Source organism: Corythoichthys intestinalis, chromosome 2 (genome assembly GCF_030265065.1).
Source record: "Corythoichthys intestinalis isolate RoL2023-P3 chromosome 2, ASM3026506v1, whole genome shotgun sequence".
NCBI lineage: Eukaryota > Metazoa > Chordata > Actinopteri > Syngnathiformes > Syngnathidae > Corythoichthys > Corythoichthys intestinalis.
In genome coordinates this window covers 7,353,137-7,380,932 of record NC_080396.1, presented here as the reverse complement: position 1 = coordinate 7,380,932, position 27,796 = coordinate 7,353,137, and the positions used below count along the sequence as shown (strand labels likewise).

Below are 27,796 nucleotides of genomic sequence, written 5' to 3'. Positions count from 1 at the left end.
TTATTCGGCAAATGATCTCACTTTTGAAGATCCGAGCTGGACATAAATGGAGTTGGTTACATAATTTGCTGGATGACACTTAATGACATTTGTCATAAGCATTCAGTAATGCCCATGATAGTGTCATGTCATAATTATGATGGTCTTATGACAGTCTTATGACGCCACTGTCAAATAAAGTTTTTTTTTTTTCCTTTTTTTTTTTCTTTTTTTTTTCCAGCAAATACCATACCAAGCAATTAATGAAACAACTGGAACAGTAAATGAATAAATAATTAGCAAAGAACATGAATTTTGATTGTTACTTACATCTGTAGTGCTGCAATGCATGCTGAATATTGATTGTTACTTACATCTGTTGTGCTGCAATGCATGCTAGGAGGCATGGGTTGCCTATTAACACAAATAAATCAACAAATAAGCTGCACTGGACTATAAGCCGCAGGATTCAAAATGAACGAAAAAAGTAGCGGCTTATAGTCCGGAAATTACGGTAAATGCATTTACACAGCGAAATAACTCCTGAAACGTACATACATACATCATTTTAGTATAAGTATATGAATATACAGTGGTACCTCTACATACGATCGCTTCGACACACGAACTTTTCGACATCCGACGTAAAATTTGACTCGCCATTTGTTTCTACATCCGACGACATGCTCGAAATACGACGACAATGGCAGCACCGCAGACGAATGCACGGCGGATTTTCTTGTGTGACAAATCAACACAGGTTTCAGAAAAGGTTGGTACAGGTGGTGAAACAAGGAAAAAGTTGACGCTTACCTTCTAAATGAAGATGCAAATGACAGAAAAATATGAGCGTAGGGTGGGCATCCGTGAAATGGCTCAACAATACATCTCCACGGTCCTCCTCCGACCATCGTTCGCCAGTCTTTATAAGTTAAGCTGACAATTCTTATTGTGGTAACATCTCCAGAGAAATCGCCAGCTTCGCCACGTTTTCATCATTTCTTTCACAACTTATTCAACACAAAACGCCTGCTGTCTGCTGCAACTGACGATGTTCTCAAGAAAGCATTGAAAGCGAAAGTAAACTTTCACCCGCTCCCCTCCCTCTTTGTCACGTCAGCGCCGCGGTGCCTTCAGGTACAGAAAAAAACGTCCGCCTTATTAGAACCCGTTTTGTTACACTATTACAGGAATTATTATTATTATTATATTATTAATCCGATTTTTATTTATTATTTATTTGTTTTGCTATATGTAATTGCCATTTGTAATAGTACCAGCAGTATTTTTTAAGGATTTAGTGCAGGTTTTTGGGCTGTGGAACGAATTAATGGAATTATAATGTATTCCTATGGGAAAATCCTGCTCGACATACGACCATTTCGACTTACAAACAAGCTCCTGGAACGGATTAACTTCGTATGTAGAGGTACCACTGTATATATTTTTTGAAAAAAGTCAGCCCGATGCGTCTAAATCCCACTTTACTCACGAGAGATAATGGCCCGTCATCCAGAATGATTCCTTCGGCAATGACTCTTCCCTGGGCTTTGGGACTGTCAAGTGCCAGTTTGTCACGCATAGCAAAAGTTTCTGCCAGTGTTCGTTGCGTATGACCTTTCTTTCTGTCTTCGGTTTTCTCCTTATACTCCTCATATACTCTTCATACTCCTTGTATTGTTTGTGGTGGTATTTCGATAAATGCTTGATTCTTACAGCTTTACCAACACGCTTGACTTTTTTGTGGCATATGTTGCACTCTGCCTCTTCCTCTTTGTCGTCCTTTAAAGTGAAACAATCCCACACAGCTGACATTTTTACCGATAGTCTCTCAGTCTTTTGGGAGACGGTAATGTAGAGTGTTGAAGGTGTGCGTAAAATGCGGACCGGATTTTAGGGAAACTGAAGCAAAAACTGGAATGGATTATGTAAGTCGGTGCACTGGAAAACCCGGACCGGACTTTAAAAAAAAAACTGGATCGGAAGTCTGGATCGGAATTTTTCCGTGTCGGCCGATCCGATACCGATACGCATTTTTTTGCCCATATCGGCGTCCGATTCGATCCAGATATCGGATCGGGACATCTCTATGTGTCATGTCAATAAATTATGAAGTGTATGGCCTATCATACAGTATATTACTCAATTGAAATCAATTTATGTGTTGTTTTGAGCTTGTGACTCTTTATATTCTACTTCATTGGTCCAACAGCAACTTGTAGCATTGTATTTCTTTTACACACCAGCCTGAAAGACTTTCCTGTCTGGACAAGTTGACTAAAATGCACAGAATTGCGACAAGTGGTTACCTCTCGTTGGGCAGCGTGCCATCTACGGCGAAAGGTATTCTTCACACTATGTGTGATTACAAATGCCAGCCAGGGGGCATGCTATCTGTTACGAGATCAGATTTCATTCAATCTACTGCCTCAGTGGAGCCTTTTATCATGAACTTTGTGTCATATGCTACAGTAATGGAAGCTATTATCAAATTTGAAGATTTGTGGCTGTGATGTTTTACTGTATGAAATTTGTAGAAGGAAATTTGTTCAACTTCATGAAGTGTAGTCATTCTTTTTGTCCGTTTAATAATTTCACTGAATATATACGAGTGGCCTAATCAAGGTGTCAGACACATAACTTGGCAGATTTTGCAGTTGTTTCCGCATGTAGAAAGGTTTCACAGATACAACTTCAGTAGTATCATTATTGATCAGCTGTTTGGAACCATGTTTTTAAGATGACTTGAGGAAAACAGAAAATCACTTTTATAGTGACAATATTGGACAGTATATGTGAACTCCCGCCCAAATGGCCGTCCACAGCTCAGTTTCTCCAAGAAATCCCCTCCCACTGACACATTGAACGGGTTGCCGCTGATCCCTTCACACAACGCAAAAAAATATATATATCATTTTTTTGGTGTGTGTTCAATGTATTGATTCAGATTTATCATTGAAAGAGATACATATAACACATCTTTTTTCACTTTTTTCCCTCAAAGTATGATTTAAAAAATATGTATATGGCGGAAAACACTCAGGTGACTTGAAGTTCCGCTCTAAGACCCCCAATTTGGCCAAATTTCAAAATTCTCCGATATGCGTGCTTGATACATCGTTGGAAAGCTTATAATCTCAATTTTCTGGTGGAATAAAAAATTTGAACAGGAGGGCATTTAAAAAAAAATAATTTTTTTTTAACAACAAAACCTTAACTGGAGGCGAGAGCATGCGAGAGCAGAATTACAGACGCCATGACTTTAATGAAATATCACGTACTTACCTCTTTTCCATCAAAAACTCCATGTAGCATGTATCACAGAGTGTCAAGACACAGCTGCCAATGGCCACAGCTGGATTTTTGGGGGATTTTATGGGTGAAACATGGTAATATAACAAGGGGGGCGTTGCAGAATTCGCAGATATCAAGGGGTGGTCGAGATTTTCTTTTTCATATATTTACCCTTTTAAATGTTTTTTTCAATTTTTCTTTGTTTGAATCGATTATTTATAATCTAACATATCGGGGAAAATGCGACAGTAACAAAAAAAATACAATAGGCGATAGTTATCAGGTAGATATCCGTGACTTACAGTGGGGAGAACACTGGGTTTCCCACTTGCAAAGAGCATGGCTTAAAATACAGCAGTTTCTTTTAAAGAGGAGTGCAAGAGCAGAAACTGCTTTTTCAGTCTTCGTGTTTTCCGCCACACATATATATATCATTATTAATAAATGATTTTTAAGCACTTTAAATGTAATAATTATGAAAACTGGCATTCGTCTCGTTACGTTTTAGTCTCCCAAAACACGTTCATTATTGTCTTGTCATCATCATGAAAAAAAGCGTTTTTTTTTTTTTTTTTTTTTTTTTTAAATACAAGATATTTTGACATAAATTTCGACTTTATAACAGTGAAATCCGACTTACGCGAAAATTCGGGTTACGTCACCAGAGACGAAACGAACTCATTTGTAACACTAACTCTTTGTAGGTGACCACAGACATGCTGCTACTTGCTGGCACTACTGATCCGTTTGAAAAATGAAAACAATGTGAAGCCTCGGACACAGATTTCATTGTTTGGCATGCAAAAAAAGCCACTTTTTCATTAAGCCATTAAGATATTTATGAATAGCAATCGTGCTCTGTAATTTGGTATGACTTACGAAACATGGTGTTAAACTGCTGAGGATTGAGGTTCCACTTCCCCCAGGGTGTCTTGTGCCCTTTGGACTGCGCGTAATGAGCGTGGTTGAACTCTGGTTCCGTTCCAAAGGAATCCAACACCCTCAACATGCACCTGTGGTGACAAAAAGATATTAGTTTGCAACCAAACCTACAATATACGCACGTACAGCATCATCATTGCTATTGTATTAGTATTTCGCCCTGTTGTCAGGAAGCGAATGAGTATACTGGTCCTTCTAGAAATATTAGGACACTGTGATAAAGTTCATTATTTTCTGTAATGTACTGATAAACGTTATACTTTCATATTCATTTCAAACAAATGAAGTAGTCAAGCCTTTTATTCTTTTAATATTGATGAAAAATTAGCATATCATGAAAAGGTACTCTAGAGAAGCTGCTAACCTAACCATCTGAATCAACGAATTAACTGAAAACCCCTGCGAAAGATTCCTGAGGCTTTTAAAAACTCCCAGCCTGGTCCAATACTCAAAACCGCAATCATGGGCAAGACTGCCGACCTGACTGCTGTCCAGAAGGCCATAATTGACACCCTCAAGCAAGAGGCTAAGACACAGAAAGACATTTCTGAGCGAACAGGCTGTTCCCAGAGTGCTGTATTAAGGCACCTCAGTGGGAAGTCTGTGGGAAGGAAAAAGTGTGGCAGGAAACGCTGCACAACCAGAAGAGGTGACCGCACTCTGAGAAAGATTGTGGAGAAGGGCCGATTCCAGACCTTGGGGGACCTCCAGAAACAGTGGACTGAGTCTGGAGTAGAAACATCCAGAGCCACCGTGCACAGGCGTGTGCTGGAAATGGGCTACAGGTGCCGCGTTCCCCAGGTCAAGCCACTTTTGAACCTGAAACAGCGGCAGAAGCGCCTGACCTGGGCTACAGAGAAGCAGCACTGGACTGTTGTTCAGTGGTCCAATGTACTTTTTTCAGATGAAAGCAAATTTTGCATGTCATCCAGAAATCAAGGTTCCAGAGTTTGGAGGAAGACTAGAGAGAAGGAAATGCCAAAACGCCTGAAGTCCAGTGTCAAGTACCCACAGTCAGTGATGGTCTGGGCAGCCATGTCAGCTGCTGGTGTTGGTCTATAGTGTTTTAACAAGGGCAGGGTCAATGCAGCTAGCTATCAGGAGATTTTGGAGCACTTCATGCTTCCATCTGCTGAAAAGCTTTATGGAGATGAAGATTTCATTTTTCAGCACGACCTGGCACCTGCTCACAGTGCCAAAACCACTGGTAAATGGTTTACTGACCATGGCATTACTGTGCTCAATTGGCCTGCCAACTCTCCTGACCTGAACCCCATAGAGAATCTGTGGGATATTGTGAAGAGGAAGATGAGAGACACCAGACCCAACACTGTGGATGAGCTTAAGGCCGCTATCAAAGCATCCATAACACCTCAGCAGTGCCACAGGCTGATTGCCTCCATGCCTCGCCGCATTGAAGCAGTCATTTCGACCAAGTATTGAGTGCATAGCTGATATAATTACCGTAATTTCCCGAATATTAGGTGCACCCATGTATAACGCGCACCCCAAATTTACTTGTAAAATCTAGGGGAAATTATCGTACCCGTTTATAACGCGCACCCTAATTTTAGCACCAATAAATAGAAGAATACAAGAAGACAGAGCTCGTGTACTGATACAGAAATGTCATTTTACTGACTGGTGAAACACAGCACATTGCATAGCACATTGGTAGTTGAAAACATTACCGTAAACTGACAATATGTACGGTAATAATATAATCTGATAACTTCTTCAATTTACCAGAATCCCGGAGAAAACAAAACAGATATGACTTTTCTTTTAAAGGCTGCTGTATAACTTGCTCGTTTCATCATGATGAATAAATGTTTCCTCCATGGATTGATACGGTAAAATGAAAGTGAGAACGTAAGTCGGAAATCCGAGAGCGCTGTAGACACGTCAGTAACAATAGGAACTATTGTTATTTGGGTTTGAGTTTTCCGAGATATAGTTGACGGACACAAGAAGTCTGTGATGTGTTACGTTTGTTATGGTCCGAGTTAAGGAGCTGCAATAAACGTTGACTCAAATGAGTTCAAGAAACTAAATTCTGTGCTTTATGAAGAGTGAGAAAAGCAGAGTTTAACACAGACGAAATCATTCGACCGATCAGAGTGACCTATTACCGAAACAAAATGGTGACGTCACGTACCGTAATGGTCGGCAACGAATCCCCGCATACGTTTCTTCAACACAACATGGCCGTGTCAAAAAAAAAAAAAAATCGGTTTATGTACATATATATATTAGGGCTGTCAAACGCTTAAAATTAATTAATCGTAATTAATTGCAATTCAAACCACCTATAAAATATGCCATATTTTTCTGTAAATGATTGTTGGAATGGAAAGATAAGACACAAGATGGATATATACATTCAACAAACGGTACATAAGTACTGTATTTGTTTATTATAACAATAAATCAAATAGATGGCATTAACATTATTAACATTCTGTTAAATCGACCCATGGATAGAAAGTAGTTCGTAAAAGATAAATGTTAATATAAGTTATAGAAATTCTATATTAAAACCCCTCTTAATGTTTTCGTTTTAATAAAATTTGTAAAATTTTCAATCAAAAAATAAACTAGTAGCCCGCCATTGTTGATGTCAATAATTGCACAATGCTCATGGGTGCTTAAGCCCATAAAATCAGTCGCACCCAAGCGCCAGCAGAGGGCGACAAAACTCCAAAAAACACAAGTAACAAGTTGGCATTGCACTGTGCTGTCATTTTAATCTGTTTGAGCGGGGAATGTGCGTTAATTGCGTCAAATATTTTAACCTGATTAATTAAATAAATTAATTACCGCCCATTAACACGATAATTTTGACAGCCCTAATATATATATAATATATATATATATTTCTGTCTCCATCCCTGTACCCGTGTATAATGCGCGCCATGATTTTACAAGTTGAGTTTGGGGGGAAAAAGTGTGCGTTATATTCGGGAAATTATGGTAATTGAAGGTTGACTTTTTTTGTATTAAAAACACTTTTTTGTATTGGTCAGATAAAATATGCTAATTTTTTTAGATAGAGATTTTGGTGTTTTCTTGATTTTTTTTTGCCAAAATCATCAATATTAAAACAATAAAAGGCTTGAACAACTTCAGTTGTGTGTAATGAATCTAAAATATATAAAAGTCTAATGTTTATCAGTACATTACAGAAAATAATGAACTTAATCACAATATGCTATTTTTTTTTTAGAAGGACTAGTATTATTTTAAGAATCTAAAAACGCTTTAAAAAGGTACATCATTCGTCGATAAAGCTAAGCTCTGGAATGTCAGAATTATTCAACACAATTCTTCCGTTTCATATCTCAGCCAGATGATGTGCAGATGCAACTGTGAAAGTCCCTTATGAAACTTGCAATGGGAAGAACCCCAAATGGAAACAACAACAACAAAACACATCCGCTTCATTTGTCCCAGCAGATCCCTCAACAGATGGTGAAGCAATACTGTGCTCATAACCCCATGTAAACACAGCTTTCAACCTTTGTTGAAAGTCTGCACGTCCTTGTAAAACAGCACTTTTTTGCAGGATTGTTTTATTGGAAAAAACGCAACACTAAGGTCTGTGAAATACTTTCAATTTCAACAATGATTTGCAAATGACAAACTTCATTTCAGTCATAACAGCTGGAAAGTAAAAAGCCAGAAAAACTTGCCTTGTAAATCCCCTAAAAATGGGGAAATAACAAGTGAGGGAAGTACAGTGTGGGTTCAGTTCAACTGTTAAGAGCAAGGAGATATCATATTCTGATTAGATCACATTCTATCATTGGGAGATGGTGAATTTCTGTAAGCACAACAATGACGGAAAAGAAATCAAACAAACACGAGGAACGTGTTTCATGGTAAAACGAAACCCAACAAAACCAAACAAACCTCCCCCAAAGTTCTTAATGGACCAAAGGGATTGAAAATAATATTGACATGCAAACCGACAGCCTTTTAGTTTGGCATTGTGAAGCGTGTACACAAAGGAGACCCATTGTCTACAGTAAAGCCAGTAATCAAAAAGCACTTTTGAAAAGAATTACTATAGCTAAAGATACTAACGTTTCTGCTTGTTTGTACAAATAGAGAATATGATGATGGTGATCTGCTGCAACGTATTTAATTGGCCATCTTTATTATGGAAATGCAATTTGAGAAGTCCCTCAAAATTTGTCCTATGGCAGGGGTCGACAATATAAATGGCCCGGGGGCTCGGATGTACTTTTAAAACCGTCAGGGCAACCAAAATGCTCCAACCGGGCCAGTAAAAATAATGCGTTGATTAAAAAATAATAACTAGGGCTGTCAAACGATTAAAATTTTTAATCCGAGTTAATCACAGCTTAAAAATTAATTAATCGTAATCAATCGCAATTCAAACCATCTCTAAAATATGCCATACTTTTCTGTAAATTATTGTTGGAATGGAAAGATAAGACACAAGACGGATATATGCATACGACATACTGTACAGAAATACTGTATCTGATTATTATAACAATAAATCCACAAATGGCATTATTAACATTCTTTCTGTTAAAGTGATCCACGGATAGAAAGACTTGTCGTTCTTAAAAGATAAATGTTATAGTTACAAGTTATAGTAATTTTATATTAAAACCCCTCTTCATGTTTTCGTTTTAATAAAATTAAAGAGTTAATATAATAATAAGAAGAATAAAAATAATAATAATAGGAATAGAGTGACCAAACTCTGAGTAAGTTTTATGTGTATTTTGCATAGCTATTTTGATTGGGAATGCCAGTTCACTTTGCACTGTTGTTTAACTGTGTGAGAATAAGGCCTCATTACTACAGACTAGGGTTGTTCCGATCATGTTTTTTTGCTCCCGATCCGATCCCGATCGTTTTAGTTTGAGTATCTGCCCGATATTTCCCTATCCGATTGCTTTTCTTTTTTTTTTGCTCCCGATTCAATTCCAATCATTCCCGATAATTTTTCCCGATCATATACATTTTAGCAATGCATTAAGAAAAAAATGAATAAAACTTGGACGAATATATACATTCAACATACAGTACATAAGTACTGTATTTGTTTAATACGACAATAAATCCTCAAGATGGCATTTACATTATTAACATTCTTTCTGTGAGAGGGATCCACGGATAGAAAGACTTGTAATTCTTAAAGGATAAATGTGACTTTGTATATTGTGACTAAATATTGCCATCTAATGTATTTGTTGAGCTTTCAGTAAATGATACTGTAGCCATTTAACTGTCCTGCCCAAATGCATGATGGGAAGTGCAACCATGACTGTGCGTAGTAGCACCAATTGATATATCTTCTCTGCGTTGGGAAATACCATAGGGTGTTAAGAAAATCAACTACTACCTTTCTTCCCCACATTGCTTCCCACGATATTTCTAATTGTTGAGAGAGGGATTGTAAGGCTTTAGCCAATTAAAAAAGGCTCTAAAGGCTGCCAAAATTCACTCTACTCATTTTACGCTGCCTTTTACCTCTCTGTAGAGGTAAAATGGCGCCATTATAGATTGAATGCGACAATGCGTGAGTGGGTCGTGCAGCACATGCATTAATTGCGTTAAATAAAAGTAATTACCGCCGTTAACGCGATAAATTTGATAACCCTACTTTAAGCCAAAACTAAAGACTCTGGATGAGTGTATGACATTTTGTCTGTAACGTTAAATACAATTAGAAAACAATTTGATTAAAAAATATATATATATTAAAAAAAGGCATGTCCGATATTTTTTTGCCGATTCCGATACTTTGAAAATGACGTGATCGGACCCGATCAATCGGCATCCCGATCGAAGTGCTTTTCTTTTGTGAACATTATTTTTTTTGGAGAGATAGGAATATTATTTTTGTTGTGCTTTCACTAAATGATACTTATATTTGTTGTGAAGGAGTTGCCGAAGCTTAGAACGCCTGTGTCCACTCCCCTTTATAACATATACAGTATATCTCTGTACATATCTTACCCAAAATACAACAAGAGACACACAATTGCGACTAATAGAAAGAAAACTTACAGAAATATGTGTGTAGCACAAATAGTGCAATGCAACAGCATAAACGTGTCACAACTACCAATTCTCCCGCTTTTAGAGGGAATAACATTAGTATGGAACGGCGCTGCCCCCAAGCGGCGGGTGGCATTCTCTTCACTCTTAATGTCCATAAACGGCGGCATTGTAATCTGTTTTAGTCAATGCGTGAGCGGGTCATTCAGTGCATGCGTTAATTGCGTCAAATATTTTAATGTGATTAATTTTAAAAATTAATTACCGCCCGTTAACGCGATAATTTTGACAGCCCTAATCATAATATTTCAGAATATCGTATTTTTCGAATTATAAATCGCAGTTTTTTTTCATATTTTGGCTGGCGGTGCGACTTATACTCTAGGGCGACTTATGTGTGAAATTATTAACACATTATGATATCATTTCACATGGTTTTTTGGTGTTTTGGAGTGACACTGATGGTTTGGTAAACTTGTTAGCATGTTCTTTATCAGGGGTGGGCAAACTATTCCACAAAGGGCCGCAGTGGGTGCGGGTTTTTGTGCATACCCATCATGAGGACAGCCTTTCACCAATCCGGTTTCTTACAAGCGCAATCAGTAGATTTCAGTCAGGTGCTTCTTGTTTCCACTGATACCTCATTGGCTAAACTGTCTGTGCTGAATAAGTTTGAACAAAGACCAGGACCCACTGCGGCCCTCGAGGACCGGTTTGCCCACCCCTGTTCTTTATGCTACAGTTATCTGAATAACTCTTAATAGCTATGGCCAGGTTCGCGTTCTGCCTTTGGCAATGTGTGTTCAATTGTATCATTGACTTTTTTATATTGAAATGCATGCTTTTGGTTTGTGGCACTTTCACGCCAAAGTGGGGTCGCACTCGCACTTGTTTACGCGAAGAAGAGCGCTCATACGCCAGAAGAAGACAGGACTGCTACGCAGCGTCTGAGCGAGTGGGCGAGAGAGAGAGAGAAACACGACAGCAAACCTACGTTCATTGTTTATGCTTGTAAAATATCTCTACAGAAGCAACGCATGTGTGTATCATCTTTTCTGTTGTTGTTGTGTTTTCCACCCGCGATCGGACACTTAGAGCCAGTTGTGTAGTTGTTTGAACGATGTGCTAATGCTAGCGAACGCATGCTAACCGTTTGTGTCATTGCTATAATAGCAGCTAATTATCATTTATTTATGTTGATACGAACCAGCTTGGTATCCAGGACAAAATTGATTGGTATTATTTCTATTTTTAGTTTCATTCTTCAAATGATGGTGTCATAACGACAGACAAAATAAAGTCAGCAAATTATATGGAAGTCCAGCATCGCCATTTGAGAGTTTAGCTCATTGTATAGCCAGGACCGAGCCGTAGCGTCCTGGTGAGGACAGTAAATTTGCATTTCGTAGTTCACGTGTCATGTAACATTATCATACTGTACACTTATTCAGCATGTTGTTCCCTATTGTATTTTTATATCAAATTGCCTTTCAAGATGACATATCTGTTCTATGTGTTGGATTTTATCAAGTAAATTTCCCCCAAAAATGCAACTTGTACTCAGGTGCGACTTATAGTCAGAAAAATACGGTAATCCGTGTTTTGACGACATTACGCTATCCCGATCAAAGACAACCTTACAGTCCACAAACGCTTACTAACAGGTGTCCTCTCAAGGTTCCAGACTTTCCTTTTATGTACTGGTGCACGATAATTATCGGTCCGATAATAGGGATTATGACATCATCCCAATAAATACAATAACATTACTAATAGGACCGATAATACAGAGTATCACAAAAATAAGTACAACCCTCGCATTTCTGCAGATATTTAAGTATATCTTTTCATGGGACAACACTAACAAAATGACACTTTGACACAATGAAAAGTAGTCTGTGTCAAGCTTATATAATAGAGTTGATTTATTTTCCCCTCAAAATAAAAAAATATAGCTATTAATAACACCTGGCATCAAACGTGAGTACACCCCTTAGAAATTACATCCCTAAATGTCCAAATTGAGTACTGGTTGTCATTTTCCCTCCAAAATGTCATGTGACTTTTTAGTGTTACTAGGTCCAGGTGTGCATAGAGAGCAGGTGTGTTCAAATTTGTAGTGCAGCTCTTACACTCTCTCTTACTGATCACTGAAAGTTCCAACATGGCACCACATGGCAAAGAACTCGCTGAGGATCTTAAAAGACGTATTCATGCCCTACATGAAGATGGCCAAGGCTACAAAAAGATTGCCAACTCCCTGAAACTGGCTAAGATCATCCAACACCTGCTGAGCGTCACATCCAAATGCTTTCTTTGAAAGATCGTTGCAGGAGTGCTGTCAGCATTGCTGCAGAGATTGAAGAGGTGGTGGGTCAGCCTGTGGTGTTATATAAAGGTGTTGCCTCAGTGGATGCTTCACAAGCAACAAATGTGAGCACAGGCTTGCAGGCTTCCCCCTCTCTCTCTCACTAAGCTGTGCGACTTCTTGTACATGTGCTCTCCTCTTACTCACATGCCATTAGTACTACCAGCTCTATGCTTCCTGTGGCAATATTAAAGCATGCATCACAGATTAAAAAAAAAAAACAAAAAAAACAAGAGACTCCGGCGTCGTAAAGTCTAAATCACCTAAGTCGGGTACGTCGCAACCCTTTGACTGCCTGTTTTTATGAAATGAAAGTGGGTTAATTACAAATAAAAAAGGTATTTACTGATAGTGGACCCACGAAGGTCCAAGTGTCTTCTTAAATTGGGTGAGGCCCACAATGTCGATGTATATGAGCTCAACAACCTTGTCACCTTGAGTGGGGCAACTTGACTTATTTCCCATCACCCGTCGCATGATCCTGCAAAGAAATATCACGATTGTAAGGCCATTGTGTTCATATGCCTTCAATACTTTTGATGTACTTACTCTTTGAGCTCAGCCAGGGACGCAGAAATGCGGACATCGTGACCAAGCAGGTACAACGTGGTGATAAGATCACTCCATTGGACTAACTCACCCAGTGGACCGCCACTGAAGGCATTTTCGGCTATTTTGAAGCCTGACTCCTTGGTCAGGAGACCCAAGTGCACCAGAACCTGACAGGGCAAAGAGATAAACACAATATGCAACCCATGACACATACAATGGGAATCTAAATGGAGGAAGCAGCAGAAACAAAAGAATGTGGACTTTCCAACCGGTACTTACCTTTGGGTCTATTTAATGGTGCCACGAACAATAAAATAACAAGGAAATTCCATTGTTACAGTATTAGTAAGGTGACTGGACAGGCACAAGACTGACATATACATTTAACATACTGTACATAAGTACTGTATTTGTTTATTAAAACAATACATCCACAAGATGGCATTAACATTATTAATATTCTTTCTGTTAAAGGGATCCACGGATAGAAAGACTTGTAGTTCTTAAAATATAAATGTGAGTAGAAGTTATAGTAATTTTATATTAAAACCACTCTTAATGTTTTTTATTTTAATAAAATTTGGAAAATTTTCAATCAAAAAATAAACTAATAGCGCGCCATTGTTGACTTCACCGAGCGGGACATCACATGAGCTCCCTGCCGTTCTTCCACAGTGTCTTTAAATACGTAAGGTAGTGATTGAAATGCACCACAAGGTGTCAATGGTGAGTTTTAAATTAACTAGAGATCTAGGCAAGGCAAAGTCTGAGTTAGTTTCATGTGTATTTTGGCATGAAAAAGGTAGTCAAATGTAATATGTAGAATAAAGAGGTGGATTTTTCAGATGATTCTTCCATGGAATTACACCACAGTCTCCGCAAATATTGCAGGAGACCTACTGGATCCGAGATTCACTCAGAAAACTGTGAAGTTTGGTGGTGCTTACATTCCTAACCATTAAAAAGGGACAAATTCTGCAGCAGGATGGTCCTCCATCGCATACTTCAATCAAGATCCTCCAGGACTGCCCAGCCCACTCACCAGACATGAACATCATTGAGCATGTCTGGGGTAGGATGAAAGAGGAAGCATGGAAGACGAAACCCAAGAATGTTGATGAACTCTGGGAGGCATGCAAGACTGCTTTCTTTGATGTTCCTGATGATGTCATCAATAAATTGTATAAATCCTTGCCAAAGCCCATGAAGTCATACAAAATGTTAAATTTAGATCTCACAGCACCACTACTTAATTCCCTTATGTTATGTAACATATTTTTGTATTTGAAGTACATTTTTTGTTCAATTTTCACACTACTTTCTGTAGGCGACAAAAATTTTGTTTTGCCAAAATTTGACCTTCATGACTTCATTAAATGATAAATCTTTTTTCAGAAAACAAATATATTTTTGTACATTCAACATCATTTGGGAGGGTCTTAGCTTTCATATGAGCCATTTCTGAAACCAATTGAATAATTAAAAGTCAGGTGATTCGCAATTGTTTCTACAAAATGGATAAGCGACAAGACTTTTGTCAGGGACTGTAGTTGATAAGTAGTTGATTAATTGATTACTAAAATAATTGATAGCTGCAGCCCTAGTTTTCAGTTCTGTTTGCGTTCAAGATAACGCAAGAACAAATAAAGGTGTTATCAAACTCGCAGAAAAATGTTTGTAATTATAAACGGACGATGCGATTACATTTGGGGTAATGAGTTCAAGGAGGTCATAAACGGAATTATGTGATAACTTGCTAATGGATTAGCCTGTTTCACTCAGATTTGCAGGGTCTAAGATATTATGAGAAGACAAAGTGTGATAGCACCGCTATTCCATAGAATGGTCCATGAAATAAATGAAAACGGTCGAATCAAAGACAATATGAACAGTGCAGTAATCAAACTGCCAAAAGCAGGGAAAGACCTAACCCCGAGTGAAAGCTTAAGCTCGCAAATATGGCAATACAGTGGTACCTCAAGATACAAATTTAATTCGATCCAGAGTAGCTTTCGTATCATGATTTTTTTCGTACAATGAATTGCGTTTCGCATGTAAATTGCCTAATTTGTTCCAAGCTATACTAAAAAAAAACAACATAAGAATTGCTGTCATGTCCTGTGATTGCCTGGTTACTGATTGCCCGCGGTTATCAGGAACTCAAACAAACAGAAGCCCGGTAGGCTAATGCTAGCGGCTAACGCTACAAGCAAACGTGATGGAGTCGGGCTTAAGGGAGCTTTGCCAAACTTTCAACCGACATTAAGTAGACTCTTGGCGGCCTCCAAACGGGCTTTCACCTGCTTTCCTCCCTGGTTCTTAAGATTTCAGAAGTGGGTGGTTTCTACTGGTAGCCAGGTCACAGGCTAACGCTAGCTGCTAATGCTAGAAAATAAACTGATGGAGTCGGATAGCGGATCTAACCTTGTCAAAACGGCTGAACTTAATGAGTGGATTGGGGACGGACTGCATCTAGCAATTAGTATGTCGCGTAATTTTGTATCTGTGTGTGTGTGATTTCTTTGATATCTTTTATGATGATAAAGCATTCAGCATAAATTATAATGCAACAGTGAAGCCAATAATATGACCGTTTAATGGCCACAGCTATTTTTCTTTCTGTATGTGCTTGCTTCATTCTGTGACATCACTGCCACGATAAAATATTAAATGTTTCGTTGGCAAAAGAGAAATACAGCATCAATGTGTATGTGTGTGTGTGTGGGGGGGGTATATGTGTTCGTGCATGTATTTAAAAAATGCTCTGGGGAAAAAAACCTGAAACCTTGAAGTAAACACTTGTGTTGAGTAATTATGTCACAGCAGCCATTAACAATAAGTTGTCTGTTTGAAGTGTTTTGTTCGAACTGTAAGTCATTTGTGTTAAAATGACATGCACAGTCGTCGTATTGATTTTTATAATGTTGTACATTGTTCAAGTCATACAAGCTGTTATAAATGTTCATACTTGAATTCTTATAGTTTATAAAAATGTTTATATACTTAATGTTTAGACTGCATGTACAATTGTTTAAATATGGTAAATTGAAATCTGGTAAATAAATCAACGAGAAACGGTTAATTTGTATTTCACGCATTGATCAGATTTTCAAATTATATAACAGTCCGCTTGGGCGAATTTATCGTCATTTATCGTTATCGAGGTAAATCTGCTCAATTTACCGTGATATATATTTTAGGCCATATCGCCCAGTCCTACTTTATATGTAATCTTTTGTCGCCTGCAAGTGGTGCTTAAGTGTAAGTAGTTTGTTAGGCTCATTCTTCAGACGTTATCACATGACTACTCGAGCTCATCGCAAACACGTGTGCCAAAAGACGAGGTTACAGCAGTTTGTCTTGATAAAGCATTGATAGTAATTTATATCCTTTTGTTTCATACACATGAGTATTGTGTAGTAGAGGAGTTCCCAAAAAATCGATTATTACATGCATCGCGATTCGAAACTTTACGATTCGATTACGTTTCATAAAGGTTCAAAAACGATGATTTTCCCTCATACCTTTATGACAGCTGCTCGTAGCGGAACGAAATTCAAGACACGTCTGCCGCCCGGACACCGTTAACGGACGCACGCACGTTATTGTTGTCCTGGTTGCTGGGAGAGAGATTTACTCCATTTTAAAAGACTGGAAAATAAATTTGTGTATGAGACAGGCAGGCACAGAAGTGCGGTCGTGTTTTTGTGCGCAAGTTATTTTTTAGAGCGAGAGGGGAAGTGAGATAGTTTGTTGTTCCTTGTCTTACAGATATCCGGCAGTAGTTTTAAGTACAAGAACCCTCTTGTACTGTTTAGCCTTTATTGTTGTTGTTTTTGAGATGTTAATAGTTAGCGCCGAGCGCTAAGCTAATTAGCTAATTCGCTAACGTGTATTTCATATACAGAATGTGTAAAACCATGATTAAGTACAGTGGTAACACCACAAACATGCGAAATAGTACAGAAATCTGTTGTTGCAAGTGCTGCCTGGGAGCCGACAGGCGTGTGTGTGCGTGGGCGGGCAGGGAGAGAAGAAAGTGCGCGCAATGTAATGAGTGTGTGTGTGCTCAGCAATAAACACCACAAGTTTAAAAGTGATCAAGAGCAGTTGTGATTTCCACCTGTTACACCAAAAGTTACACAAGGGAGGTAACACTGTGAAAACAAAGTATAATGGTTAAAAGAAGTCTAAAGACACTGTTTTTGTGTCCAGAAAATGTGGAATTTCTTCCACCAGTGTAAATTTTATTGTATTGTTGAGAGAAGTACTAAGTACTCCCTTTAAAATGGTTAATGTTTTTGCACTTTCTTGTAAATAAATAAATAAATAAAAAAGCAGCTTAAGGGCAGCTTTTTGTTGTATGGGCATGTTTCCATCTTTCCTGTTGAATCAAAAAGATATTTTAAATAAAAATGGACATAAATTTGTTTGGCTACTTTATCAGTAATGTACGATGCATCGATAATCGTGATAATTGTGATAATTGCGACAACCGTGATAATCGTCAATACCGTGATCATCGTTCAAAAATCGTATTGTAGAACCCTGAATCGTAATCGAATCGAATCGTGGGGTGCCTAAGATGGCACACCTCTATTGTGTAGCATATTTTGGCGTGAATATTTTATTGGTTTACATTAATATTCAAACGTAGTTGTTTTTGTTAGGAGTTAGTATTTCATTACATAGCATGCAATGGGATTACCTACGGGCCACGGGACATTTTTTTTTAATCAAACAATACAACAACAATAATTCACACATAGAGGACAGACATATAACAAGAATGACACAACAATAAAATAAAACTATTAACACAAAATAATAATGATACAAAGGAAGTGTATGCCACACTTTTCGACTGCACTGGTAAAATATAAAACTTAGAGCAGCACTCTGAGCGAGCAGACTTACGCCTAAGCAGCCAAATTTAAAGTACAGCAGTATTGTGAAATACAAAAGCTTCGGTGCACGATAAATTCATTTTCTAAAAGTTTCAAAGCCTTTTTTATTTCATATGATGAAATATTATTCATCATATGGAAAATAATATGTACAGTAATAAAACATTTCCACTTGCAGCAATGCAATAATGTAACGACTAGAGGTGTGCGAAATTTCCGATTCTTAGATTATTCACGATTCAGCCGTGGAAGATTCGAGAACGATTCACAAACATCCAAATTCCGATTATTGAAATATGTCAGGTAAAGCGGAAGTTAAACACACTCAGCGCGCAGCGCGGTCTTCGGGACGCAATGAGGATTGGAGCGAGAGTAGCTAAACATCATGCTTGTCCTTACCCGGCCCCTCGGGTAATGCCAATGCTCAACTCACGGCTCTAGCTCAACTCATGCCGCGAGATAAAAAAAACAACAACATACCTGGCTGCTGCCGACAGCTGCTACAAAGTACGTCCATATAATGTTACGGTAGATATTAGGGATGGGAATCGAAATCCGATTCCAATTCGGAACCGGTTCCGAGTGTTTCGAGGCCTCGACATCATAATGAAATAGCCTTAACGATCCCTTTAACGAGTCCTGAAGACGCATATTGCGTCGTGACTGTCTTGTTGTCCAAACACATCAAACTAGAATGGCACCAAGAACCACCCGCTCCAAAGTTTGGCTACACTTCACCAGGAAAGAGGGTGAAAATGAAAGGTTACGATGGTTTAGCACGAGCATTGCAGCCGTAAACATAACAATGACAGCACATAGATTCAAACGATCGAAAGTGTGTCTTCACGAGGAAAAATTACAACAAAACGACTTGCAATCATTGCAAGGTGGAGATAACTACATCGGGAGGGAAGGTAGAGATAACTGCATCGGGAGGGAATAGACTGTCGAGAGGGAATAGACAGCACTGTCCTCACCGAGACACCTATACAGCTAGCTAAACTCCGAAATGACAATACAGAAGACGTTGGTATAATTTGCTGACTTTATTCAACCATCACTTGAAGAGTGAAACTAAAAATAGAAATGAAACAAATAATTTCGTCCCCAGTAACAAACAGGTTTGCATCAACGTAAATCAGCGATGATTAGCTGTAATAACAAAACATTTAGCATGCGTTCGCTAGCATTAGCACATCGTTCAAACCACTACACAACTGGATTTAAGTGTCCGATCGCGAGTGGAAACACACAACAACAACAACAACAACAACAACAACACAAAAGATGATACATACAGACGTTGCCTCTGTAGATATTTTACAAGCATTAACAAAGAACATAGGGTCGTAGCAGTGCTTCCCTCTCTCACTAACTCTCTCACGCTTTCTCTCGCGTTCTTCTTCACGTGAGGAAGCGCAAGGGCGCCCCCACTTGAGCGTGAAAGCACCATAAAAACTAAAAGGCATGCACTTCAATATACTGGTAAATAATACTTTAACAGGGGTCCCCAAACTACGGCCCGCGGGCCGAATACGGCCCGCCCCAACATTCAGTCCGGCCCCCTGAACAATACCAGAGAGCTTTTTTTTTTTTCTCTTTTTTTTTCTCAATAGTGTTATTTATTTTCTGGCCTTTTTCTGTGAAGAACTCAGAGAGGGTTATTTGGTTATTATCTATTTGATTAATAGTGCTATTATTATTAATTATTATTATATTATATTATTATTTTTATTTTATTTACTTTTGTTCCGTGAAATATCCAGAAAGGGTTATTTGATTGTGGCTTTCTGAAAAACAATAATTGTTTTACATTCAGGCACTCCTGCAATCGTCACACTTTTTCTGTTACAAACTGACCCCGGCCCCTCAGAGAAGGGAAAAGTTATGCAGCCCTCACTGGAAAAAGTTTGGGGACCCCTGCAAGTTTAACACATATTGCTAACGGCAGACCAACTACATATATGCTAATATATACCAATATTTTTTATTTCTATTAGAAAAATGTTTCAGTAAAATGTTAAACATTCTTGTGCATTTGCCACTTTTTGCCACAGTTAATATTGAGGCTTTGGGCCTCTTTTGACCTTGTTGTGAGTTTTTAAGGTTGTGACTTCTGATTAAACAAACTCAATGCCAATCTAAATGTTTGTCTCCCCCCCCCCCCCAAATTAGAATCGATAAGAGAATCGATAAAGAATCGAATCGTTAAGCAATATCGATAATGGAATTGGAATCGTAAAAATCCTATCAATTCCCATCCCTAGTAGATATCATATTTATATAGGACTAGATGCAATATAGACTCGGTGGCGTTAGCAGCATATCTACATAAAGCTAGATGCGGGCCTTAGTAAACGGCCGCCATCTTCAAACAGTAGACTTCCCTGCAAGGCTGTTGTAGCGAACCTTCCAAGCGAACTTAACTTTTTTATCTAAAATACTCCTAAATCGGTAAAATATTGACTTGAATCTGTCTTCAAAATAGTTTTAAAACTTTCACATGTCGAAAGTAGACAAAAGGGAAATTATGGAATAACGGGAGCAATTTTAACAACTTTAACGGTGGATTGACAACATTAAATTAATTGAATGTAGTTTAAAGCTTTAAAACAGAATGGGGATTTGAGTATTGTTTTTCACTGTTAACTTGATACTGAAATAGTCGTTTATTTAACCCTTTTTTTTTTTTTTTTTTTTAAATACAGTTTTTGTAACTAATGTACAAAACATTAAAAGCAGCTAATAGCGCGGGGGGTCATCAATAATCGATTTATAATCGAATCGTAGCCTCTGAATGGTAAATGGTGTTATACAGTGATACCTCAGCTCACGAACATAATTGGTTCCCAGAAAGTGTGTGTAAGGCGAAAAGTTCGTCTTCCGAACATTTATTTCCCATAAGAAACCATTAAAATGAGAATAATCCGTTCCCAGGTCCCCATAAAACATAATTTTCTACTAAATAAGCCTTAAAACTACACAAAAATATAACTTATTTTCTTTAATGTCTTCTTAGGCTTAACACTAGCCTGTGGTGGGGTCTTTTCCGGTCCCATAATAGCAACAGTACACTCAATATGGTCCAAAATGTCTATCAAACACAAACCACGTCCGCACTCAGCGAAAGGGAGGGGACGAACTGGGACGCCATGAGCGTGCGTCAGCTTCTCGTGGCGCTGTTCGACCGCGTGGTTTGGTTCGTCCGCCGAAAACTAGTTCGCCAGCAGAGACTATATGCTCGCGAATTTAATGTTCTTGAGGCGAAAAGTTCGTGGGCTTAAGCATTCGTGAGCTGAGGTATCACTGTACTTATATAGCGCTTTTCCGTAATCGTAATCGAATCGTTAGGTGCTCAAAGATTCCCACCTCTAGTAACTATAATGTTGTCTTTTTCGAATAAGCGGACAAGGCGTAAAAATCTTTTTCAAACGTTTAATGAAGAGTTTTGTTTTCACTCTACCAGTCGAACAGTGTAGCGTACATTTCCTTTGAATCATTATTATTTACCTGTACCTGTCCATCATGCTATTCCACAGTAGCATATCAATTTACATGACTGAAAGCTGCCACCCCGAAGCCAGTGTGTTACCGTTTTTTTCCTCCGTTTGGTCAGGTTCTGCTTGGCAGCCAATGAACGAATAGCACGGACCCATGGTTCTGCCATACGTTTGATCCTCAGCATCATCCAGCGGAACTCCTCCCGCTGAGACATCACACGGTAAAGGTCCTCAAAACTGGTCCGGATTTCTGCCTAAACATGTCAAACAATTTTGATTAAAAATTATATATATTTGTTCACATATCAATGTGAACAATCTGTGAGGTGCAGACTTGAGGGAAATAGCTTGAAATGGTGCAAGTTGAAGAGAAAAATGCACTAACACAACTAATGAGAATTCTCTATAAAAGCATCATTCTTGTCATCGTACCTGCCCCCTCCGGTCCATGCCTTCATTCAAGCGTTTTGTCCTCCAAGGCAGATGGGGACACCAGTTCTCCACCTGACAAAAAAACAATGACACAGATGAGCCGCAGATGTTGACTTTACCTCTCAAAACAAACACAATCACCCAGATACAGTGGTACATCGACATACGATTGTTTCGACACACGATCTTTTCGACACACGATATTTTCAACATCCGAGGTAAAATTTAAGGTAAAATAACCCGCCATTTGTTTTTACATCCGACGATATGCTCAAAATACGACGAGTTATGACAGCGCCGCAGTTTCTTTGGTTTGCCCAAAGACGTACGCACGGTGGATTTTCTTGTTAAAGAAATCAACACAGGTTCTAATAAGGTTTGTGCAGGTGGTGAAAAAAGGAAAAAGGTGATGCTTACTAAGCCTGTCGCAAAATGCAATAGTTCCATTTATCGCACGGTATATAAAAATAAAGACGGTAATTTTCGTGCTGCGATTTATCGCCTCGCGTGCATGTGCGCGCGTTTGTCACGTGCGTGCGTGCGCACAAGCTTGCGGCAGATGTGTGGCAGACGTGCTTGACAGCGCTGTTTAAAGTTCAGCTTCCTTGTGCCACTCTGTTTTATTGACTTCTGGGTATTTTCGTTTTATACATTTGAGTTTGAGTGACCGTCATTTAATGGATAGAGGCAGGGCCGAGTGCACTGTCGGCGCACAGCAATGAGCGAGCGGAATGAGGAAGAGGACGAACAAGTCTGCAAAATGTTTTTGGAGGTTGTTTCAACAAAGATGGCCAACAGAATAAATCTACATGCTCATTTGAAACACTATTATCCTCTCCAGTTTTCACTGCTTAGTAAGAAAACTGCATCGCAACAAGCGGAGCCTCCTCGTCATGTTAATTAGCAATTAGAGGTATTAGCTTGATGTGAGAAATACAGACGACACTGCGCAAAATAGCGTTCCCTGACGGAAAGTGAAGTCTGCTACATTGCTGAAGAAATGAGACCGTTTTACCTCTGTTAAATGATATTTGAGACCTTTGGGAGCCAAATTTTTGTTACTGCTATACTTAATTAGTCTATTTTTCTCTGTTGTTGTTGAAGTGCAATTACTGTTAGAGGTGTGCAAAATTTCCGATTCTTAGATTATTCGCGATTCGGCCGTGGAAGATTCGAGAAAGATTCACAAACATCCAAATTCCGATTATTGAAATATGCCAAGTAAAGCAGAAGTACGACACACTCAGCGCGCCGCGCGGTCTTCGGTACGCAATTAGGGACGGAGCGAGAGTAGCTAAACATCATGCTTCTCATTACCCGGCCCCTCGGGTAACGCCAATGCTCAACTCACGGCTCTAGCTCAACTCATGCCACGAGATAAAAAAAAAAATAACAACATACCTGACTGCTGCCGAAAAGCTGCTACAAGCCACATTATGTTACGCTAGATATCATTTATATAGGACTAGATGCATATAGCCTGGTATCGTTACCAGCACATCTACAAAAAACTAGATGCGGGCGTTAGTAACGGCCGCCATCTTAAAGCAGTATACTTCCCTGCAAGGCTGTTGTTGCGAACCTTCCAAGCGAACCTAATTAACTTTTTATCTAAAATACTCCTAAATCGGTAAAATATTGACTTGAATCTATCTTTAAAATAGTTTAAAAACTTTTACATGTTGAAAGTAGACAAAAGAGAAATTATGGAATAACAGGAGCAATTTTAACAACTTTAACGGTTGATTCACAACATTAAATTAATTGAAAGTAGTTTAAAGCTGCTGATATAGAATGGGGACTGGAGTTTTTTATTTACTGTTATTTTTGTATATTTTTTTACTGCTATATGTTAACTTGATACTGAAATAGTAGTTTGGTTTAGCCTGAGAGGATTTTTGAACAATTTTGGAACTAATGTACAAAACAAATAAAAAAAAAAAAAAAAAAAAAAAGGAGTGGGGTGCATCAATAATCGTTTTATAATCGAATCGGAGCCTCTGAATCGAAATGGTAATCGAATCGTTAGGTGCCCAAAGATTCCCAGCTCTAATTACTGTGACTGCAACTTTATACCTATATGCCTAAATGCTTCAGTTATTAAGTGCAATTTTATTTTTTCATGAAAAAAGACATTTAATATGTGTTTCTGTGCGGTATTAATATTGTTGTCTTTTACTTGAAAGATGCATGGTCTATTGTTTTTAGTTGTGATTTCATAAAAGGTATTTTTTTAATTTAAAAGTAAACATTTATTGCGTTTAAATGGGTGTACTTGATCTATTAATATACACTGTATTCTCACTGTGTTATTGTAAATTGGTTAAAAGGGGACGGGACTTGATAAGCATATGCTTCTCTCGTCAGCCCTTGTCTTTTCTTCGTTTTTTTCGGGTTGCTCATATCACATCTTGCAACTGTCAATGATACCGATGATGATGACAATAAAATAAAAACGCACAAAAAACATTTTTTGGGGGGGGGGGGGGAGGTGGGGGGGGGGGCAATAACATCGCATATCGCAATAATTTATGAGATAATTTATCGCCCACTAAAATTTGTTATCGCGACAGGCCTAATGCTTGGACGGAAATGGAAATGATAGAAAAATATAAGCGTGTTGTGCGCGTCCGTGAACTGGCTCAACAATATGGCCGAGCTCAGTTTGCCAGTGTTTATAGACAAGTTTCCATGATATTTCCACTTTAACCCTTAGATGCATAAGTGGGTCAAAAAGGACCCGGTGAGGTTGTTTTCTTGAAATATCTTCGGAATGAAAAATTGTCGTCAATTCATATTTCAGGTATTCCTCAAAAAACATGTTTTTGATATAATGACATTCAAATTTTTCAATTAACTTTTTATACATTTGAAGATATTGTCATTTTTGTATTACTACCATAAGATACCACAAGTGGGTCAAAAATGACCCAGATGCATTTTCTATGGAATCCAATAGGAATCTTTCATTCTTATCAACTTTGGCTGTCAGGTATAAATTTACCTTGGACCACACAGACTAGGTATGTAAAAAGTGACATCCCTTAAGAAGATTATTTTACACAGCAAGAGCTTATACGTGTACTGTGAGTATTATGTCCATATAGTATTTTGTGTGTGTGTCTTTCATGACTATCAACAAAGTAACCTACTTCATAACTAGCTAGCTAACTAAGGCTAGGTTCATACCGCAGGTCCTAATGCACAATTCCGATTTTTTTGTCATATCTGTTTTTTTGGCGTACCTGTTCAGACTGCCTTTGTCCATTGAGCCTGTTCAAGTATCACACAGGCGCTCTTATTTGCAGTCCGAGATGCGCTGAGCAAACTGACCCGCATGCGCAGGAGAATTGGAGCAGAGAGAAAACCGAGCATTGTGAGGCTTATTCTGAACACATTTTATTTTTTTATGACTGCTGTCGAGCCCGCTCCTTCCCCAAAAGCCGCGTTCAAGCTAGGTGCTAACGCTAATGCACAGCTGCACCTCTACCGTAGCACACTGTCTCTCTCTCACTCTTTGCTGATGTTAATTGCTGCATGAATTCCAATTTGGGGGACTTGACAGTTCGGACCACAGCCACATTCTGGAAAAATGTGGCCCGGATGGGATTTTAACCACATACGAAAGTGACCTGGATCGAATTTGAAAATGGTCGACTTTTATGCGACTTGTCGGAAAAATACATAATCGGATTTGTGCTAGATTTAAAGCTGAAATGGTCCTACATATATTTGATGATGAAAAGGCAGTGGACTCAAGTGTCCGGAATTTCTGATGATGAGGACCCAGACTATTGTCCAGGTGGCAGTTGCCCACCTGGAAATCCAACTGAACAGGATCAATCTGACTCATATGATTCCACTTATGTTTCCTCTGAAGAAGAAAGTGCCCAAATCATGGCCAACAGAATGAGTTGGTAGGGCTCTTACTAGAGAGAATTACCTCCCACCCAACCTCTTCATCATTGATGATAAAATACAAGGAAAGGTAAAGTCTATTGCTGTTCAGTTTTTTTTTCCTTCAAAAAATATTATTTGAATCATAAAGATATTTCAAGCATAAAATCATTCTTGTGTGGCCCTAAATATCATACTAATTAATATAGAAGGGATTATTCTTCACCAAAATGGCATAAAAACACATAGGTTCTAATATGGGTCATTTTTTACCCACTTATGGAAGAGTGTAGGGTCCACTAACTTGTGCATCTAAGTGTTAACTATATAGCTATAACCTAACTAGATTAAAAATACCTTCTAATACTTCCTTGTAACAACAAAATCAGTGTTCAGCAAATGCAGCATTGTTTGTAATTTTGCCTCATTTTGGTCATTCAAGTGGCCGACGTATCAGTCCACATCCCAGGCTGCACAGATTGTTAGAATTCTGTCCACGAACGATCAACGAAGAGAAGAACAAACATGCAGTCTTTTAGGTGGTTCCTTTAGCTTTAGAGCACATCCTTAAAGAGCATACGACATGAGGAAAAAAAAGTCTTAAATAGTATTATTATGTGAATTAGAATCATATTTTGAGACAATTCGACTACATACAACAATGTAGCAAAGCGCAGATGACGAAAAATTAACCTTTTAATCTGCCGGTTAGCCACGCCTACCATTGTAGGGCTCTAGCGTCCCCAACAGGTGGATGACATCAGCAGGAGAATGGGCTCATCGGTTTTACTATTCAGCCCATTGAGGGGGAATTATTCAGAACGAGGAAAACGCGACGAAGAGAGCCAAAAAAAATGTCATTGTTTCAGTCTCTCTACTCCAATATTTTTACAGGATATTCTTTTTATCCAAGTATTTTTCCCCTATAGCTAAATAAATGGCTTGAGAAGGACCAGTCAGCCCGTCGAGGGGAATTATTCACAACGAGGAAAACGCGACGAAGAGAGCTGCAAAATGTCATTGTTTCTGTCTCTCCAATGTTTTTACAGGACATTATTTTTATCCAAGTATCCCCTATAATGGTAGGCGTGGCTAACCGGCAGATTAATAGACTAATTTCTCGTCATCAGTGCTTTGCTAAATTGTTGGATATAGTCGAATCGTCTCAAAATATGATTCTAATTCACATAATAATCCTATTTAGGACTTTTTTTCTTCTGTCGTACGCACTTTAAGTCTGATAGCACTAATTACACCAAAAGTAGTATTTTGCCGATACAGACCTTACATTGCCAAAAGTCTAAGCCTGTAAAACCAAACAACTTCCGGCTCACGTAATGTAAAAATAAGACTTTCCCTCATAATATTACAATTTCAATCTTGTAATATTACAACATATGACTTAATTCTTGTAATATTGCGACTTTAATATTTTGACGGTACTATACTACACTATACATTACGATACTATACTATTTTCTAAAGATGTCCCGATCGATCGATCGGGTCGGATCACGTCATTTTCAAAGTATCTGAATCAGCAAAAAAATATCGGACATGCCTTATTTAATATATATATATTTTTAAATTAAATCGTTTTCTAATTGTATTTAACGTTACAGACAAAATATCTTACACTCATCCAATGTCTTTATTTTAGAATTAAAGTAGGGCTATCAAATTTATTGCGTTAACGGCGGTAAATATATTTTTTTAAATGAATCACTTTAAAATATTTAACGCAATTAACGTATGCGCTGCACGACCCACTCAGGCATTGTCGCGTTCGATCTATAATGGCGCAATTTACCTATATATCGAGCTAAAAGACAGCGCAAAATGAGTAAATGTTGGCAGGCTTTGGAACCATTTTTAATTGGCTT

The 27,796-nt window shown here is 38.4% G+C and overlaps 1 protein-coding gene across 1 annotated transcript in view; it reads right to left on the bottom strand.

Annotated features, from left to right (window-relative positions):
- Positions 1-27,796, bottom strand: part of mgat5 (alpha-1,6-mannosylglycoprotein 6-beta-N-acetylglucosaminyltransferase) — a 148,536-nt gene that overhangs the window by 48,505 nt on the left and 72,235 nt on the right. The window contains exons 6-10 of the mRNA XM_057855988.1: positions 22,017-22,088; positions 21,677-21,838; positions 13,175-13,344; positions 12,972-13,106; positions 4,153-4,286 (exon numbers count right to left, since the gene is read on the bottom strand). Coding sequence (XP_057711971.1) covers positions 4,153-4,286; positions 12,972-13,106; positions 13,175-13,344; positions 21,677-21,838; positions 22,017-22,088 — 673 coding nt within the window. The remainder of the gene's footprint in view (positions 1-4,152; positions 4,287-12,971; positions 13,107-13,174; positions 13,345-21,676; positions 21,839-22,016; positions 22,089-27,796) is intronic.